This window comes from Artibeus jamaicensis, unplaced genomic scaffold, assembly GCF_021234435.1.
Source record: "Artibeus jamaicensis isolate MK-2021 breed Jamaican fruit bat unplaced genomic scaffold, CSHL_Jam_final scaffold_1964, whole genome shotgun sequence".
NCBI lineage: Eukaryota > Metazoa > Chordata > Mammalia > Chiroptera > Phyllostomidae > Artibeus > Artibeus jamaicensis.
This window is the reverse complement of record NW_026522030.1, coordinates 32,140,025-32,160,029: the sequence shown is the minus strand read 5'-3', so window position 1 is coordinate 32,160,029 and position 20,005 is coordinate 32,140,025. Positions and strand designations below refer to the sequence as shown.

Below are 20,005 nucleotides of genomic sequence, written 5' to 3'. Positions count from 1 at the left end.
GAAAATGGCATATCATGAAAATGAGGGCCAGTAACAAAAATGGCAGAAAGGATGACCAGAGATGGGTTACAGAAGACAGGAGATAACATGGATACATGAGGAGGGCATGCAAGGTTATACATTTCTTCCTCCAGAAGAAAATCTTTCCAAAGAGAACCCTTCCTCCTGAAGTAAATTTTAATGGGGCCCTTCAAAACTGAAGTGTGTACATGAGTATAAAGTGCCCTGAGTATGTTAAACTTTTGCATTCAACTTTCCCACATGATAGTGAGCCTCTACAAGCAACATAATTATAATAAATAATATTCTGAACTGCCAACTTGGTGCCAGGTGTCTTTCTGAATGCATTTCGTACTTTGTTTTCATTCAGTCCTCAGGACCATTCCATGAACTGTGCCTTCCTTCTGCAGTATACTGAGGCTGAAGCTAAGACTTGGAGTTTTAGTTAGTTGCCTGAAGTTTCCGAGATACTGAGAGGCAGTCAGGAAGTTTCATATCTGATGCTAAGCTTCCAAAGCCCATTCTCTTCTCTTCCAACAGCCACACCATGGAAATATTACCATATTTACCTAGAGCAGTGATTTTCAACCTTATTCATATCATGGCACACACAAGCTAATTACCAAAATTCTGTAGCACACCAATAAATATATTTTTTGCTGATCTAACAACAAATAGGTATACTTTTGATTCATTCACACAAGACAGCTATTGTTGTGTTGACTGTTGTCATTTTTTTTTATTTGACAGTCTAAGGGAAAAGAGGTCAGTGCCCCTAATTAAGTAGGTGTTGCATGTTTTAAAAATTCCTGTGGCACACCCGTCGAAAATCGCTGATCTAAAGTGTGGACAATGCTCATTCCCACTTGTAAAGAGAATGTCTTTGTCATCTTTGGCAAATGGAGACAGTATTACAGGAAGTGGGTGCTCTAGGACATTTTTTATTCAAAGAGTAGGAGTAGATTTTTGAGATGGGGTGCACCTTTTTGAAGCAGCAGACTAGAGCTTTGAGGTGTGCTGGTTGTGAGAACCCTGAGAAGCTGAAGAGGATTAAAGCCATTGCCATGATCTAATGAACACTCAGCCTGACTCAGCTGAGCCGATTGGCCACTGTAAGCTCAATCAGTGTCCTGGGTTGATGTCTAATAGCGGGAAGCGGGAAAATCAAATGCACCTACTCCTGAGCTTTGACTTTACTTGGCAAAGGGAACTAGTAGAAAGGGCATGGGAATCTGGGTGTCAGCCTGATCAGATCGAATTCTAGTTCCATCTTTTCTTGTTCCTACTTATACTTTGTATAACCAGTTTCTCTGTTCTAAGTTACCTTCCTATTCCTGTAAATGATATAAAGAGAATATCGGCATGCCCCACATAGCATAAATAAACACTAAATGAGAACTCTTTCTCTTTCCAGTTTCTGCACTTTAATTTGATTTTATTTTTTAAGTGAGAACTCTTTTTTTTTCTAGGGGTGCCCAGACTGGAAGGCCCACTTTCTTATCCATCTTCTGGAGGAAGATGGGGTATCCTTGTCTGTTTTCTTTGAGCTGATGGTAACCTTCCTATCTATTCTATTCAAGTAAAAAACCAGTGAATCGGGTACAGTGAAAGGAAAATATGACCCACAGAAAGCGATGGCTCCTTGCAACATGAAACAAATGGGAGACTTCACTCTCCTGTGTCCCATTTTTAACTTGCAGCTCCAACTGGTTGTTTAGCTAATTTATACTCTTACTTTGTAGGATAATCCTGCAATCTTTGGCATCAATGCCATAAGGAAATGTTCCTAACTGTGCCACTTACCACTGAGCTTTATTTTTCACCTGAAGGGAAGGGTGAAGAAAAAGAATTCAGAAGAAAGCAGAGAGGGTCCTAGGGCATTTTTTTTCTCTTTTCCTAGGGTCATGCAAACAAATAACTTTATACAAGGTGATGAAGAAACCCAAGCTATGCTCACACCCTGATGTGTCTGTGGAGTGGAACACACGGCAATGGACGGGCTGATTTATGTTGGATTTATGCTTTCTTCAAAATGGCAGTAAAATGCAAAGTGAAAATGAGCAATAATCAATCATTCTAGAAGAAAATTAAGTGAAAGAGGGTCTAAAAGTACAGAATAGTGACCTTGGGTTCTAAGAAAAATATATACAAGTTTGAAGAATATTTAATATTTATCGTAAACATGACATAATGACATTCCCCCATTATTTGAGGAATGAATTGTGTTCCAATCTCCTTTCCAAAACATGCAATATTTCTTACCAAATCTTGGACAGCATCAGGACTTACTTGATGATGCTCTCTGGAATCTGGATGCAGTCCATTGGGATCAGTCCACTGAGCTCTGATAAGCTGCTGACATATTTAATTTTACTGCTGAATTTTGAACTAAAAAAAAGAAGAAGAAAAATACATGAGTAGTTGCTCCTTCATCCCTCTCAGGGCCACTGCCTCTTCTTGAAAATCCTGATTATATTGTGTTTAACACCTTGCCCCAGTACTTACACCAAGAAGAATGGCTACATTATTTGAGTAGTTACTATGTGCAAGAGACCATTTTAAGTGGTTTATATATATTAACTCATTTATTTCTTAGTATAGTCTAGTGTGGTAGATACTGCTATTATTCTCTTTTTAAAAATAAGGAAACCGAGACACAGGGAACTTAGTACTTACCATCAGTAAGTGGCAAAGCCTGACTTTAGACCTGTGTGGTTTGACTGCAGAGTCCGCACTCTCGGCCACACAGCACGTGACCTCCCATGGTTCCCGCCTCTCTGCACTGCCACTGGGTTCTGGTGTGTTTGCTCTTGTTTGCTCGTTTGTTTTCAACAAATGAAAATCTCGTCATTAGTTCTTTCAGAATCTACCAATGTTGATATATTTTAAAGGTATATATAAACTCATTTTCCTCTTTTTCTTTTTTTAGTTTTAGTTTTATTTTAATATTTGAAAAACTTTTTTGGTAAAATTTTAGTCTCAGAATTCATTCCAGATGAACCAAAGTTCAAAAACTGTTCTGATGATTGGATGCTTTGGATTACAAACCACTTCCATCTAAATGTTATTATTTTCGATGTGTTAAATGCATAGAAAATAATTTGGAAGGAGACCACTGAAAATGATAAAGAAATGTGCCTCAGTGGTTGAGCACGGGTCTGCAAACCAAAAGATCACCGGTTCAATTCCCAGCCAGGGCGTATGCTAGGGGTGCAGGCCAAGTCCCTCTCTTCCTCCCTCCCTCCCCCTTTCTCTAAAAAATAATAAATAAAGTCTTTTTAAAAATGTAACTCTGAGGAAGAGAGTTAGAAACAGAAATTGGTAGCTGTGGAAGGAAGAACTTAGTAAGGACACATTTCTCTATTACTGGTATAATTGCAAATATTTAAAAAATGAATTATTCCACTTGCAAGGGAACTTGATCAAGCATTGAACTTTCTCAGATGGTTTCAAATGAAGAGGTTCCCCTGTCTACTGGGATCATGCTGAGCTATCTGCCAAATGTACTTCCTTTTGTTTGACCACTGTGCATTCTGGCAGGAAGCTTTTCAAGGTCAAGTCTCTATACATCTATCATCCAATTTTACTTGCAGTTTTAACCCCACAACACTGGCTATGTCTTGTAAGCAGCCTTCCTCTCTATACGGTCACTTCTAGCCCTCCTGATGAGTCTTGGGTAAACACATACTACCAACAACCTATAAAACAGGCTTGCATTATAGTGGCCTCTTCTTTGGCATGTAAAAGTTGGTGTAACTTGATTCAGAAGGGGCATATTTAAAGAGGGTCTTACATGATGAAACTGTAGATACAATGTTGAAGTACTTAAAGTGTGTGACCTTTAGAATTAGGCAGCCAATTAGATTTGAAGCCAGAGTCTCACTTATGGGCTATGTTACCTTAGACCTGGGTGCTGGGCAAACTAAAACCCACAGGCTGAAGCCAACAAGCCAACTTATTAACTATTTTTTACAGTTCTTGACCTAAGAATCATTTTTATGTTTTTTAAATGCTTGAAAAGTATCAAAACAAGAATATTTTGTGATATAAGCATTTTTTAAAAAATTTAACTTCTGTATTCATAAATCAAGTTTATTGGAACACAGCCATACCTACTGCTTACATATTGTCTGTGGCTGCTTCTGCCTACAATGGCAGATTGGGTACTTGGGAGGGAGACAGCATGGCCCGCTAAAATATTTACTGTTGGACCCTTGTAGAGTGGGTTTGCTGGCTCCTGCTTCAGACAATTTATTGGACCTCACTGAACCTCAGAGTTTTCCCTTGTGTAACAAAAATAGTAAATAGCACTTCCTTCAGAAGTCCATCATTAGGATTAAATGAAATAATGCATGTAAGCACTCAATAACTGTAAGCCATTATTAGATGTAATTTATCACATTATTTGCTATTTTATAATTATTATTGTTGTAATTATGATTATATTGAAACTCCCTTCAATAAATACTGTTGAATTATAATCGTTTTCCATGTTTTTACAGTAACAAATATTTTGTTATTTAACAAGAAGAAATATGTTTTATAAATATAAAAATTGAATTATTTTAAAAAGTCAATAAATAAGTATCAATTCTAATCTTTACTTTTTTATACATTAAACTTTTTACAAGCTTTATCAGTGTACATGGATTCCTACTCCTTGTCAAAGTGTTTTCTGCTATCATTAAAATAAATGGCTTTTGTGTACCTTAAATAGTTCGTGTTATTTTTAAAGCCATCCGACATGGTGTGGTAAAGAGCTGATCTTGCCGAAGGAAGATTAAATTGAATCATGCTACTCACTCGTTGGAAGTGTAAAATGGGAACGTTAAATAACTGCAAGTGAACACTGAGAAAAAAAGGCAGACTCTGGGAGGCACAGTAAAATCTCTGTAAAAAAAGGCAGGGGCTGGATTTTAACCTCTAATTTTTTTTCTCCAGAAGTGAAGTTATCAGAGTTTTTCTTAGGGATTCATTAATACCCCTGAGGTAGAAAATATCCATTTTATGTAATCTGTATCCCAATGTTAGGCAAGATTTTATTTTATTATATTTTTAAAGTTCTCTAGAAAATACACACTGTCCCTTTCATTTAACTGCTCCAAGTCTTTCTATATTATGGCTATTTTTTTCTTCTTTGCATTTCCCAAATGTGAGGCTATGCAGCATCTTGCACGACAAAACGGTGAATAAATATTTACCGAAGTGAACTCAGTTGACACCAAGAACCCTAATGCGGGATCAAAAGAAGCTGCCGGCAGGGCTGCCCACACTTTCTACCTAACTGTGGTGACTGCATGATATTCGTTCAACAAAAATAGAACAATGAAGATAAGACATGGCTTCTGCTTCTGTCCTTTGGTTGTCTTTATTTTCTATTGTCATGTTACTCTACCTTTTCTATTCTCTGCAAAATACCATGCCTCACTTTAAAAGTATTGTCTATTCCTTTTTGTGATGTGGCATGGAAACCCCCACTTCATCTTCTGTGTTCACAGCAACCACAATAGAGATCATGTTTTATAATAATTGGGGGGAAAGTAGTCATTATGAAATAATATCCACTCTTAATTAGGGACTCTTGCTGGATAGGCCAAAGGATCTTTCCAGAAAAGGCAGAGGCAAATATGTCAAGTACCCCCTTAGTTTATGAATCCTTGTTTACAGATCAATTAATAGTTTTTAAAAATCTGCTAGTAATGCTTTTACTTTTATATAATAATAATCATACCTTATAAAAGGTCGTGTCACCGCAAGAATTGTTCTGATGAACCAAGATGGGTGAACAATGATGAATGATTTCAAGTTCTTCCGCAACCTATTTTGAAAAGAATATTACTCATAACCCCATTTTTAGAAGGAATTCAAACTGAAGGCATGTGCTCTAATAAGAATACATAGAAAGAATTCTAGGCAAGTTATTATTATTAGCAGGGAAAGTATAGAATAGTTATAATCAATAAAAATACTTTTTGATATATAATTTGAAACTTTTATGATTCAAGGCTTACTTTCTCAAAATAAAAGTGAAATAGAATGGTTGTATTCTTGGAGGGGATAAATCTAGAGCCATCATGACATGTTTTTGTTTAACAATGCTTTTCATTGTTCTCAGCATTATCTTTACTATTTTAAAAAGAATTTACTCTTACTAGCCTAGTAACATACACAATTATTCTACCTCTGAGCCTTCACATCTTCTTACACATAGTGAAAGTAAAAATGGTATCTCATGTGGTTGTTTGGCCTTCAGGCTACAATTTTAATGCTTGTGATTGTCAGGCACATTTTTAACATTAATAATGCTACTTTATGAATGTTTAGGTCATTAGGTGAATTTTAGTTACAATAGCAGGGTACTCATGTATTGTTATGTAAGGAGACATTATAAACTTGTGTGTTTATGATATTTTCCCTGTACATGCCAATAATGTGTGTTTGGTTTTATTAAAAGCAGTATGAATGAAAGTAAAGTACATTGAAGAAGGGGCACCCAAAGGCACCATAGGGGCTAGTGGTTAATGTGAATTTACAGTGAATGCTGAAATAAGAGCACAACATTTTCCAAAATCACAGTGGTCCCAGTGGACATGAATACATCAAGATCGTATGACCCCTGAAAAGAGCCATGGATACTGGTGTCCCAGTTCACATTGCACCTCCATGTGGCAATAACATATGCAGAGTCACGACAGACATGGTCAGCAGGTCTGAGGTCACAATATAATAAAATCTGGGGAGGATTTGCTTTCTCCAGATTTGGGCCACCAAGTGACACTTTCATCTGTTATCATTTATTATCTCAACTCTGTGCAACTCAACGTTCATGAAATGTAACTGCATTTTTGGTAGAATGACAGAGAGTTTGAAATGGGAATTACTGAGAAAGCAAAAATAGGGATTAAATAAAGGAGCCCACCTACCGTCTGTCAATCATCTGGTAGCATTTCTTCATCCAGCCCAGCCCTGGCATCTTCCGCCTTGGGGTAGCGCCATTCAAGTACACAATCATATAATCTTCAGCTACCATCAGCTCTAAAGTGCTTATTACATATCTGATCACAGGAAAGGAGAGGTATGTTTTCAGCTCCCACATGAAACACTTCATCTTATCTGCACCATAATTATATAGCATTTAAATGACAGGGTGCATGATATTTAAGAATGCTTGTGCATATTACCTCTTCACCTTGAGAAGAATCAGTTACCCGAGATCATTTCTGTGAGAGTGAGTATTGTTCATTTATAAGTACAAGTATCTTTTTTTTTTTAATGCAGGCACATTAAAAACAATGTGTGGGTAAGAAACCTGACTTTGGAAAATGCCAACAATGTTATCATATGCTAAGGGCAACACAGATTAAATAAGGGCAGATATAAACAAAGTCAGGTTATCATCATTGACAACCGACCGAGAACATGTTATCAGGGAACAAATAGAACACTTCCCCCAGAGGAAACGTTACAGAATTTTCAAACGCGGGCTACACTGTGTGTGTTTTGTTCTCAATTCATTCCATTGGCAAGAATGACTCTAAAGGCTTTAGTCTCTCGAGCAGTGTTCCTTGAGAGAGATTTCATTGTCTTTTTACCAAAGGCTTAGAATATTCTACATCATTTACGTCCTTTTACTAAAGATGCTTATCGGCCACACATGCCCACAGACATTAACTCAAAGCACTTTGTCGTAAGTATCACTCACAGGAAAAGATTTTCCATGACATAGTGGTAATCCGCCCGACTGCTGTCTGGCAGAAAACAGGCGGCAAACACAATGATGGCGTTTAGGCCGTCCCCATAGTATCCTGGGGGACAAACAAAAGAACACTTGTAACCAACTGAAACCTTTCACAAGATAATATTTAACCGACACAATTAATCTGGAGGCCTTGGCAAGTGTTTGGATGTAGATATAATAGACCTATCTCTAAGTGAGTATTATATAGACTATACTGTTATAAGTATATACACATACAATTATCTTTCAGTGGTAAACACGTTATATAGAGTTTTAAATATAGTGTGAATATCTTTACATATATAGGGTATCCATATGTTATGAACAATTATATGTGTTGTACATAGTCATGAATAGATATAAAAATATTCAAGTTATCGAAGGGTGGACATGACAGTTTCTCATTTATGGGTTTCTGCTTTATATGTTTTAAAAAGGTAATTTGTATCATGCTTTTTGCCATTAATGGCTAAGCAAGGTTCTGAGTAATCATTTTTAGCTCTTTTCACTTTTAGTATGAAGGGGAAACTGAACTGCAACATAATCTCAGACAAACACTTCAGTGACCAGATGCCAGTGAGTAGACACGTAAAACACCTTGGTTTTGATTAAGGGGACAGGTACACTCGCCTGGAGCATCCCCACAATCTCCAGATTCAACAGACAGTGTGGAAGCAGGATAAGCTCCTTGCCTAAAGAATAACTGAGCACAGAATTCAGAGCCTAGTCTCTTAAAGAAGAGGGCGCACTGAAGAAGGGGCAGCCTGGGTGAAGCCCGACTCTCTCCGAGTTTTATGAAAATAAAAGCTTTCGGGAAAACTTGAGAATTACTTCCTGGTAACACCAGTGGGGCAGGGGGTGGGAAGGTTATTTGTGGACGGGGTGAAAAAATAGGCAGTGGGGGATGCAGACAAGTGCGGTCACTGTAACTCCAAGGGTCAGGGAGAATGGAGCGATGTCTCAGGACATTTTGCCCACTCCTGAAAGCCCTGCTCCGTCCAGACTCTGTGTTCCTTAAAGCCCGTCTTTGAAATCCATGGCGGTGGATTGATGGATCCCTGCAGGTGTGGGTGTGGAACCTCATGTGCCCTTCCAGGCTTAAAATGGAAGCAGGGTGCTGTGTTTTCATATGTCTTATATCTCCTTTTAAACACTTGCAATTTTTGTCAGCCAACATAGCTTTGGACTTCAGAATCCTTACAGGAGAGCTCCCCTCAAAGCGCTCAGTAGGAGGACAGGACACGCCCTCACGCCCCACCCAACCCTCTCAGAACCCAGTGTGCTTCAGTCTCTGTGCTCTCAGCAGCCCTCTGCTTGCACGGCAGCAAAGTACCGGCTGGGTATGGATTTGGATGGGCTTAACTCTTGAAAAGCAGTTTAATAAGATGTTCTCAACAAAGAAAGTGTATGATTCTACCACAAAAGAGGTGGGGGAAGAAAGTGGTACCACCTAAAAATATACCAAATTATGGGTTCGCGTGCATTACTAATTTGCGGTTGTTGTACGCAACATTTACAGAAGAGCTACCTATGTGCGTGTACATCGATGAAACACATGTTTGTGAGACGGACTGCAGGAGCTCCCCTCTGGGCTTTCTGCCTTAGTCCCAGCGTTTCCAATAATGTTGATATTTGTGAACTTCTTTTTAGAATGTGATATGAAGAAAAATGATAGAAAGAAGATATATTTGAACACAAAAAGTATTTGTTCCTGTAAACAATTTCCTTTAAGAAGCTTTATACCTAACTGGAAATCCATAAAGCATAAGGTGACTTAGCTGCACTGACCCTCCACCACGAGGGCATACGGTGTGGACTGAGCACAATGAAAAATGCGGCTTCCTCAAAAAAGACAACAGACAACAGGAATCCCACTTAAAAACACGTCCAAAAGCATCTTTCTAAATGTAGCTGTCTGACTATCAGAATAACTTCAAGATCATGACTGCTCAGTTACTTTGACTTCTTTTTCTATTTCTGGAGAATTTCTAAGACATTTTTAAAAAACGAAAGCCTGAGGTTTTATCAACTATGTTTCAGATCTTGTCTCACGTGGCAGTTCAGCCCCGTGTCACTGCTTGTCCTTGGGATGCTGTGTCACGTTCGCTGGAGGTCATTCCACCAATCCTTAGGACCAACTTACCACCTTCTGACCATTGCCTGAGTCAGGAGTGCCTCTTTAGGTGAACATTTCTGAAGTTTACAAATGAAGGTGGCTTTTTGCACTTGGGGGCAGAGCAACAGTTGGAAGGGAAGAAAAGAGAGAAAACAGGAGGAGAGGAAGAGATGTAAGAAGAGAAATGGAAGGAAAAGGCTTCCTCATGAGACTTTTCCTTCTAAGACAAGAGCTGGCGCCATCCTTGTGAGGCTTTGGAGACAAAGGGCAACTGCCGACAGAGTGCAATAACCAGAACGAGAGGGACCACTGCCTCGGGTCGCTCACAGACATCTGCGAGGGGGTCGACTGACCCAATTTCTATTCTGAATATGCGGCTTACCCAAGTGACGTTGCCTATCAGCAACTTCATGAGGTGTTTGAAGTTTGGGTTTTAAAAACATGTATTTTAGTAGACTCAATTCTCAATAACCGTGAGGGGCATTCAGGGCGTGTGTGCTGAGGTGTGTGAGCAATCCCACCGTGGTGCCTCCTGAGACCCAGTGATGCAAACCTTACCTGAGGCAGAACAGAGAGGCATGAAAGGGACGTAACACAAGTTTGCTGGCCCGCAAATGGGATGGAGAGAGAAGGAAAGATGTCACAGTTGCCACCAAAACATACACACACACACACACCAGCCAGCAACTCTTCTCCTCATTCTTTCCAGGATCATTTGATCAGCAACTGCAGAGAAGGTTACCTGAATCTCCTATAATGAAATGAGAAGTAAAAACAGAAACAAAAACAAAAAACAAGAAACTCCTTGTTACAATGCTTTGGCGTGACTGCCCTTGTCATTTAAAATTGTTCTCTGTTTCAAGTTCAAAAAAAGCCAGTTCTGGCCTCACTGTTGGCTAATCCAAACCACCCAGACCTCCCTTTGCTTTTTTATTGAAGCAGGAATGTTGTTCATGGGCTCCTAGGAGGGCACCCTCATCTGACTGATGAAGTAACTGAGGCCCAGAGAAGTGATGTACCAAGCTCATGGACCAGTTAGTGGCAATGATGGGTCTTGAACCCTGTTATATTTATTACATGTGTACAGGGCTTCCAGCAATAACAGAAAACTGAATTATTTGTTCAAATACCACTCTCACAGACTGATATTCCCAACTGTCATGGACACTCGGTAAGGCCTTGTTTTCCAGTTAATTTATGCAGCTCTTTTAATCACTCCACCCCCATCTCGCAGTTGCACGGAGCACAAACAGCTGGCACTTTTCCATTGGCATGAATGGGAAAACTTCCTTATGGTGAAATGCAAGACACCAAGACAAGATTTATGTTCTCTATGGAGTGCTGCTTTTTAAATGCTCATCAGAAGCCAGGATGACAAACTCCACAGACTGGTAAACATGGAGTATTGCTTTAGCATCAGTAAAGTCCAAGAACGTGATGTGAGCTCCCAGCACAGAAGACAGTGCTCTGGCAAATTCAGATGTAACATCTGAATGATCTTTACCCAGAGAGCACAAGAGCCATTGAGGGTGTAGGGAGAGGTGGCATCTCGCTAGCGTGCCGGGTGTGTGCAGCCAGGGCACGCTCATGCAGGCCAGCGCCTAGAGAGAGACGAGGTGGAGCTGGGGAGAGGAAAGGTGGCCTTGCCTTCCAAACAAACTGGACAGTCAGTCACACAGCCAACAACCAAGCTCACAACACAGACGGAGAGGGGCCAATGCCAAGGGGAGGAGGTGGCAGGGGTGGAGGGCACAGCAAACCAGGTTAGCCTGGACAGGGCAGCTCAGTTATCACAAAGAAGGTGATAGGCAGAAGCAGGGGCTTTTTCTGACCCTAGTGTACTAACGGCAATCACTCTCTCTTACTTCAGGCAGCAGACCCACCCACTCAACCCACATAGCTGTCCCGTGCTGGAGGGAAGAACAAGCGGGTGGGTGTGCTGGAGGAGTGGGAGGAGTTAGGAGAGCAGCGAGGCAGTGAGCCTGTCTTCTTCACAACTAAAGGGGTCCGAATTGAAGACCGAGGGGTAGAAATTTATAGAAATTATCATTGTTCTATGTTTTTCCTGGTACTTTCTAGGATGAGCTCAGGGTACTTTTATAGTCAGCCTTTGATTTGCTTTTATTTCCAAAAAGCAAACAAGTCATGCCTCCTTTGCATATGGTGGGCGGTGCAAAGGAGGCTGGACCTTCTGGGAACAACTGGGTGATGTTCAGGTTGTGGTTTTCGTCACAGAAAAAGGGTTATGACTCTATGACCAGATGTCTGTCAGCTTCAGTGAGATCAAGCTAGAAGTTTCCCTCAGAGGAAACCGCCCAGCCCCACAGGAGCCGTCACGGGGATGCATTACCATTTCAGGTCACACAGTGAAGCGGGAAAAAGAAAGTTCATGGCCGAGAACGCCTATTGGCATTTTCTTTCACTGTCATTCATGGTCAGAGTCCCTGGGTGGTCAGATACTTAACTGCAGGTAGCAAGGGATAGGGGGGTGGAAAGTGGATAATTTGCTGGTGGAGGGAACTTTGATTGCAAAAACAAAATGTCCTTTCGCTAGTTAAAAAACAGAAGCTATGAGTTTAATGTCATTCCAAGACACTTACTTCCCTGCCCTTGTTGAGGAAGAGAGAACAGTGTTTGCCTGGTCAGCTTACACTTCTCTGGGGCAGCGGGGCGGTCAGGGCGGTGCCTCAGGACTGCGGGAGAGGGGTGCATGCAGCGGAAGAATGAGAAAGCTGTTCATGTTTTCTGAAGTGGACGATGTTAAATGTGTCGCTTGTGCTCATCGACTTTTTGTGAATCCCAAATTAGTCGGGGCTCTGCAGCTCCAAGAAAGCACCGGAGATACAAAACCCAGCCCCTTCTCTCTCCCTTGTCTGTTGCAAAGGCTTTGGCTGCAACTGGCTGCTGTCGGGCGTAGGTGTGATGGAGTTTACAGAAAAGCCAGTTTCAGGTAGGGGGAAAGCGTGACAAGGCTGAGTCTAAAAAGATTCCCAACAGCTTCTGAAGAGGATTTAAATGACGATTTTGTAATTAGAAGCAGTTCTACTATAGTGACCTTAACTACAGGTCGTGGTGGTATGAAAACTGCTCAGTTAAAACCTACAATCAACCCAGATGAATTCCCAACAGACACTATTAAATTGGACAACTATGGCTTTCGAGAAATTAACATAGAAGATTTATAGCTATCAGCTGTGTGCTATGAAAAGCATTTTTCACACTGGAAAGTTATCTTTGTTTGGTAGGTTTTCCCATGTTTGTGGAGTTGAGAAGTAATAGATTTAGCTCTATAGTCCCCCGAACGTTGGTTGTCCAGTGGGGTCTCTGGGATGTCATGCTGCAGAGAATCCCAGTTTTGTTTTCTGACAAAAAACATGGCAGCCTGTCACCCAGTTCCCAGATTCACACAGCGCTGGACTACCTCCGTGAGAAATGACTCTCCTGTAGGGCTCGATGACCTTCATGTCAATCCTCTGCTCCTGTTCTCCAATCACCACCGTCCTCCACAACCGGTTGTCTTCCCGCTCCTCCTCCGCTGTGTATTCCGGAATGGACTCAGACTCTCGGCCAGAATCTTTGTTGGCTGTGGGACCCTCTGGAAATGAAGCACAGAGCCAGGCTGAAGGAGCAAGAGCCGTGCAGCTGAGCAGCTAAGCAACCAGCTGCCTCCTGGCAGAGGCAACCAGAGGGACGGAACTCGCCGTTTTGTGTGACTCAGTGAGCTTAACCTGACCACATAGAGGACCCTCAGTGAGGCTTTATTACTGACTTATTGAACAACCAAATCCATTGCTCAGGCCAAGCTGAGCATGGGTGCAGATGTAAGGCTGGAGCTGTCCTGTGTCAATAGTGGTCCAAGAGGGTATAGGCTAATACCAGTGTACCTTGATCATATAGGTTGAAGACCACAGGCTTCTCTGATGGGGTAAAGGCTATTTATCAGGTCCAGATAACCTTGTTCTCTTCGGACCACATTTTCTGGTGCAGCCTGAGTGCACAGTCTTAGTATCTTGATGATTCCGCTGGCCTGGGCCCTGCTCTAAGGCTCTTACATTGGAGCTGAACCTGCTTCCCTACTGGGAGCACATCAGGTCATACGTTGTATGTGCATCCTATGGATTTGTCCAAATGTGCCAAGCAAGACTTTACAGCAAGCAAGAAAATAACTTCTTAGGCCGGGAATGTTCCAAGGCCAAAAATTCTCAAGGCTCCTATTTGCGGGTACAGAAGGCAATAAACAAGCCCACTGAGCGTGTTGGGGGAGAAATACACTACCTACTCTTGTGCATCCAGAAAAAGCAATCATGTTAAGTTTTTTAAGAAGAGAAAGGAGCAATTTTGTTTCTATTTTTACTGCAAGGACTAGCAGAGTTGAGCGATGATGGCTCTTTGTAGGTTTAAGTAATTTGAAGGAAAATATTATTTATAACTTTCAAAATAATTCCGTGAGATATTATCTATCTTATTTTTCCATTCAAAAAATGACCTTTGATTTACTTGTGTTTTTTAAATCCTCACCTGAGCATATGCTTATTAATTTTAGAGAGAAAGGAAGGAAGAAAGAAACATTGATGTGAGAGAGAAACATTGATTGGTTGCCTCCCGTACGTGCCCTGACCAGAGATCAAACCTGTAGCCCTTTGGCACATGGGACAGTGCTCCCACCCACCGAGCCACCCAGCCAGGGCCACTTGTATTCTTTTTATGGGACTTTGATAATAATAGCAACTATCATGTGTCAGTTACAGTAGTAGGTATTAAATGATACCAATGCAAAAACTCACTGAAGTGGTTACCTCAAGTCACAGCGTTACAAAGCAAGTATAGTTAAACCCTCACCTTTTCTTCTCTTCTAAACTATTACATTGTAACTTGAGCATGTGATTATCTCATTCTTGCTTATTTCACTATGAGACTGTGAGTTCCTGGGGCTAAGAAACTCTGCCTGAGTTACCTTCAACATTCATCTCCACACTTAGCTTGGAAACCTGCAAGGGTACTCAATAAAACTTTGGGAGAGCGAGTGGGTAAATAGAGCTTGGACAAGTTCCTGGAAATACAGGTAATCTGGCAGGAATCCACAACAAAGCCATTATGTTTCGGAAGATTCCATAAGAAACATTCAAACATGTCTAATTACCTGTGACTTGGGATAGTAAAATGAAGTCCAGTTTGGAAGCAATCCTAGGCTTTTTTGCCAATACCAACAGCAACCACCACCTACAGAGCCTGGCCTCACTCTGGCTTCCTCTGTGCTCCCACCAGTGCTCAGCCGCTCGCGATGGAAAGCAGCAACCTTTGGCGGCAGATCAAGCATAGCGTCACTTGTGCAAATCCACCCCTCTGCATGTGGAGTCCCTTCCTGCTCCTCTCTTCCGACTTGGGTTAGGGCCATTGGATGCTCATCTTAGCTCCCTTCCTGGAACTACGTTTTCCATCTGGTCGCTGTGCTTCCGAACTCTGGGCTCTGAGGGGGGTTTGTCTTCCGATGCTCCTGTACACACATGCTCTCCTCTACAATGAACTCATCATCCACTAACCCCGCTTTATCCTGTTTTGGACTTTCTGGCCTGTTCTAAATTTGCCCTAGTGATCGGTGTGGGGTTGTTCTGTTTTCTGCATGTTTTAATGAGGCTAGTTTGTTATAAAGTTTTGTACATTATTTTCTTTTTTCTGGTTATAAAAGCAAAACACTTATAAAAGTACGAGCGATACAGATTGTTCATGAAAACAGCAAAAATCTCCAGTGCTACTCTCACGCATTGTTTGATATCTGTTCTTCTTTCCATGTGCATGTGGACACACATACTTTCCCCCCCAAAAGTATGATTGCTCAGAATATCATGCGTGTTCTGTGCACACTGCTCTACAACATGCTCCTCTTTAGTACTATTGCATAGGTTTCTTTTTGTCTCAGTGTATATAAACTCTGTTTTATTTACTTATTTTTGAATCCCTGCCTGAGGATAACGTGCATTGATTCAGAGAGAGAGAGCGAGAGAGAGAGAGAAAGTGCAAAACACCATCGTGTGAGAGAAGAATTGTAGGGGACGGGTCTGTCTTGGCCTGGCAAATGTAACTCAGCTCTGTATGGAAAACCTACAGAAGTGAAGTGGTGGGCAGGAGCCAGACCTTCAAACTGAGTTTTCCCGTGGGAATCAGGCCTAGAAAATGCATACAGATTGTATGGCTTGCTCTTGCCAAAACTCCATCACCCTGGTCTAAAACAACAAATGTGCCTTGCCTATCTTCAAGGTAATTTCCAAAGCCTGTATGAGTTCTCCCAAAGACAGAGCTAATTGGCTCATCGCCATTCCCCTCTGCATGTTATTTTCATTTCCTTGATTGTACCTAAAATGTAGATTCTATGTAATAGACAATAAATCTTGCTCTGATGTAAGACCCCAGGGAAACAATAAAAGCCTGTCCAGGCAAGGGTCAGGGTGCTCTCCTCTTGAGACAGTGGCGAGGCATCCACAGGCACTCTCCCCTTGAGAGAGTAGCTGTGCCATTCCCTTTTTCTCTGCAGGATTGTTGTTGCCTGCTTCTCTTCATCAGCCCCAACAGGCGGGCTCTTCTGGCTGGAGTTTGCCACAAAAACCATTAATCCGTTGCCTCCCGTACATACACACCCCGACCAGGAACAAACCGGCACCCTAGGCATGCGCCCTGACTGGAAATTGAACCAGTGATTCCAACCAACTGAGCCACCCAGTCAGGGCAATTCTGCTTGTTGGAGAGTAAATACATTTTACTGATGTATTTTAGTTTGTCAATCCCATAGTGATAGAAAGTTCAGTTTATTTTGTTGTTCCTTGGAAAGAATTTGCTTCAGTAAATACCTTTGTACAAGCTGTCTTACCTCTTCTGAGTACCTATTGCTGCAGGTGACGTTTCTCTAGTGGAGTGCAGGATCAGAGGGTATAGCACCTAAGGTTTTCATGAACGTTTTGCCTTGAAAATATCACACCAAAAATGTACGAGGGTCCCTGTGTCCCCACACTGTCACAAACACTAGAGCTCAGCAAAGATTTTAACCCCTGACAATTCAGTGTGAAACCTCTTTGTTGTTCTATTTTGTGTTTATTTAATTATTAAAGACTGGGGATTTTTAAGTGTTCATTGACTATTGATGTTTCTCTCTGAGAGGGACGCACTTGCTAAGTCCCTTAGCTGTTGTCTTTATTCATTTATTGGATTTCTTTATACAGAACTTTGTCATGTATTGCAATTATTTTCCTGCCTGATGCTTACCATTTAAATCTGTGTCCTTTCTAAATGGAAATACGATATTTTATGTAGTTGACTCCGTTAATTTTTGTTTTCATGTTTTTTTATTATTGTATCATAAGAAAGGACACCTCTGCCTTAAGAGTATGCAAACATACACACATATTTTCCTATAGTGTATCCTAAAAAACATTATTATTGCTAATTTTAGTATAAAATTAGCAATAATAAGTCTGAGGTTGGGCCTTTTTGCGAAACATAACTGCTGCCGTTTCAGAGGGTGAGCACCGGCCAGTTTCTGGGGCCCCTTGTCCTTCCCCACCTGAGGACTGGTGTAAGTGGGAAGATAAACCAGGTAAGGACGAGGGGGCGGAGTAAATTGTTGTACTCAAGGTGCTCATTTTTAGAAGTCCACAATATAAGCTCACCAGAAGGAAAGCTAGCTTTATTGACTTCCTTGTATTAGCGATATAGTCCTGATCTGAATAATAATTTTGCTGTAACTACAAATCACCATCCTCCCTCAAGGTACCATTTTCTTACTATTTTGAAAATGTTCAGTCTCATTTAACTCTTTATGCCCTGACTTCCAGATTTAATTTTTGATATCAGTCCATCTCCACTAAAAAATGCTTGATTTTCTTTGTCTCCTTTTTAAAAAATATATTTTATTGATTATGCCATTATAGTTGTCCCATTTCCCCCCTTCATTCCCCTCCACCTTGCACACCCTCCCACCCACATTCCCCCCATTTAGTTTATGTCCATGTGTCATAAGTTCTTTAGCTTCTACATTTCCCACACTACTCTTGCCCTCCCCTTATTTCCTCCCCACCGTCTATGTTACTTATTCTCTGTACCTTCTCCCCCCTCTCCTCCTCCCACTCCCCTGTTCCTCCTGGAAGTCTATTTCCTTTGCTAAATTGGGGAAGTTCTCCTTAATTGTTTGTTCAAATACCTTTTACACTTGTTACTCTTCCTCTTTTCCTTCTTGTACCCCTATATTTCAGATGTTAGAACATTTAAAATGTCCTGTAGGTTCCTAAGCCTCTCCTTATTTTTTTGAATTCTTGTTTCTTCATTCTTGTCCATTTGGTTCTTTCTTCCTCCTGGTCCACGCCACTGATTTGAGTCCCAGTGTTATTCCCATCACTATTGGTTCCCTGTGCATTTTCTTTCATTTCACTTAGTGTAACCTTCATTTTTTTCATCTAATTTGCAACCAAAATCAACCAGTTCTGTGAGCATCCTGATCACCAGTGTTTTGAATTGTGCATCTGATAGGTTGGCTATCTCTTGGTAGTTCAGAAGTATTGGCTCTGGGGCTTTGATTTGTTCTTCTGATTGAGCCATTTTTGGTCAGGTTGCACCTGCTACGTATGTGGGGTGGAGCCTCAGATGTTCATCAGGGTGGGTCAACCCAGTGGCTGGGTTGTGATGCTGTATGTGGGGGCGGGGTCAGAGAGGGAACAATGGCACTTGTTTCACTCTCTCTTGGATTTCAGTCCCTTCTGCCACTTCCCACAAGCAAATTGGGCCCTTCTGGTGCTGGTTCCTGGGTGGGTGGGCTTGTGTATGTTCTAGGACACCATGGGTCTCTCCAGCAAACTCTCCTGTGAGGCTGGGAGTCTCTTCCAGCACCTTTTCAATCAGTGCTTTTAGGCTTTATTTCCTGTCGCTGGAGCCCTGAGTTGCGAGGTCTGTCTCACTGCCTGTTTTTGCCTAGTTTATCTCTGTGTGAACATGTGACCATGGTCAGCCTGTGCCACCTGCACTCCTGCATGTGGCTGCCATCGCCTTTTCCTGCCATGATCCCTCTCTGCCAGCCACCAACTCCACCCGTCTTACCGGTCTGGATGAATGGTTGTCGGACTTTGGTACAGTTCAATTTTCTGTTTGTTCTGGTTGTGTTTTTGTTTCTAAAACTTTGTAGTCCTTAATTTTGGTTGTGTGAGGAGGCACAGTATTTCCACCTATGCCTCCATCTTGGCCGGAAGCCTCTGTCTCCTTTTTTTTGAATAACACATTTTTCTCGCTGGTCACTGTTGACATCACTTAAGCCCTGGCACACAGGGGAGAAGTCACCTGGAACATCTGCTCTTGTCTTCTGTGAAATGATTTGGTACACAAGCTCCTGAACATCCCGTGATGGACAGACCACAGTGGGGAATCCACTGTTGGTGTCGTTATGGACTAGCTAGAGATGACAGCCGCTGGGGCCTTCTAGCAGGAAGGTCACCTACTGTAGGTCACCTACGTCTAGGAAAGGTGACGAGCTGTCCACATCATGGCCTTGCACTGATAATGTAAATAATCTTAGAAGACATTATGTTTGAACTTTTCTTGTTAGAGGAAAGACATTCTGGTTATAGTCAACAAGTCTTTAAAGTTATTTTTTCTTTCTTTTCTTTCTTTTTGGTGACAAAGCACAGGCAGGCAATAAATCTGAATGTAAAATCTCAGCATTCAGAAGCACAAAGAAAAATCATCCTTTCAGACCACACCATTACAGCATGAGGTTGCTTGCGGATAAAAGAAAATAACCTTAACATTCAATTAGTTAATATGCAGAGTTAAAACATGGAATTGATTTTATAAGTGGGATGCCTGCAAGCTGTGAAAATAGTGCAAGACAGTAGATAGGGAAGTTAAATGAAATGACTCCTTGATTATCTGGAAACAAATATTGGGGTACCTTATTCCCAGAGAAAATGATCTGCCATTAGAGGTTAATTTGAGAAAAGGTAGCTTAAATGAGGTCACTAAACATCACTAAGAAAGAGAAAATATAAAAGGACATGATTATTTCTCTAAACATTCTTCTCAGAAATATTCAGACTAAAAGGCATTATCATTTTTCCATTTGTCTTATGAAATGCCTTAGCTGAGATCTGAATTATAGTAAAAATAACTTTGCAGTT

General features: G+C 41.3%; 1 protein-coding gene across 1 annotated transcript in view; it reads right to left on the bottom strand.

Annotated features, from left to right (window-relative positions):
- PRUNE2 (prune homolog 2 with BCH domain) overlaps positions 1-20,005 on the bottom strand; it is a 244,680-nt gene that overhangs the window by 13,661 nt on the left and 211,014 nt on the right. Inside the window, exons 12-16 of the mRNA XM_053656368.1 lie at positions 13,276-13,449; positions 7,703-7,805; positions 6,924-7,055; positions 5,732-5,818; positions 2,290-2,388 (exon numbers count right to left, since the gene is read on the bottom strand). Coding sequence (XP_053512343.1) covers positions 2,290-2,388; positions 5,732-5,818; positions 6,924-7,055; positions 7,703-7,805; positions 13,276-13,449 — 595 coding nt within the window. The remainder of the gene's footprint in view (positions 1-2,289; positions 2,389-5,731; positions 5,819-6,923; positions 7,056-7,702; positions 7,806-13,275; positions 13,450-20,005) is intronic.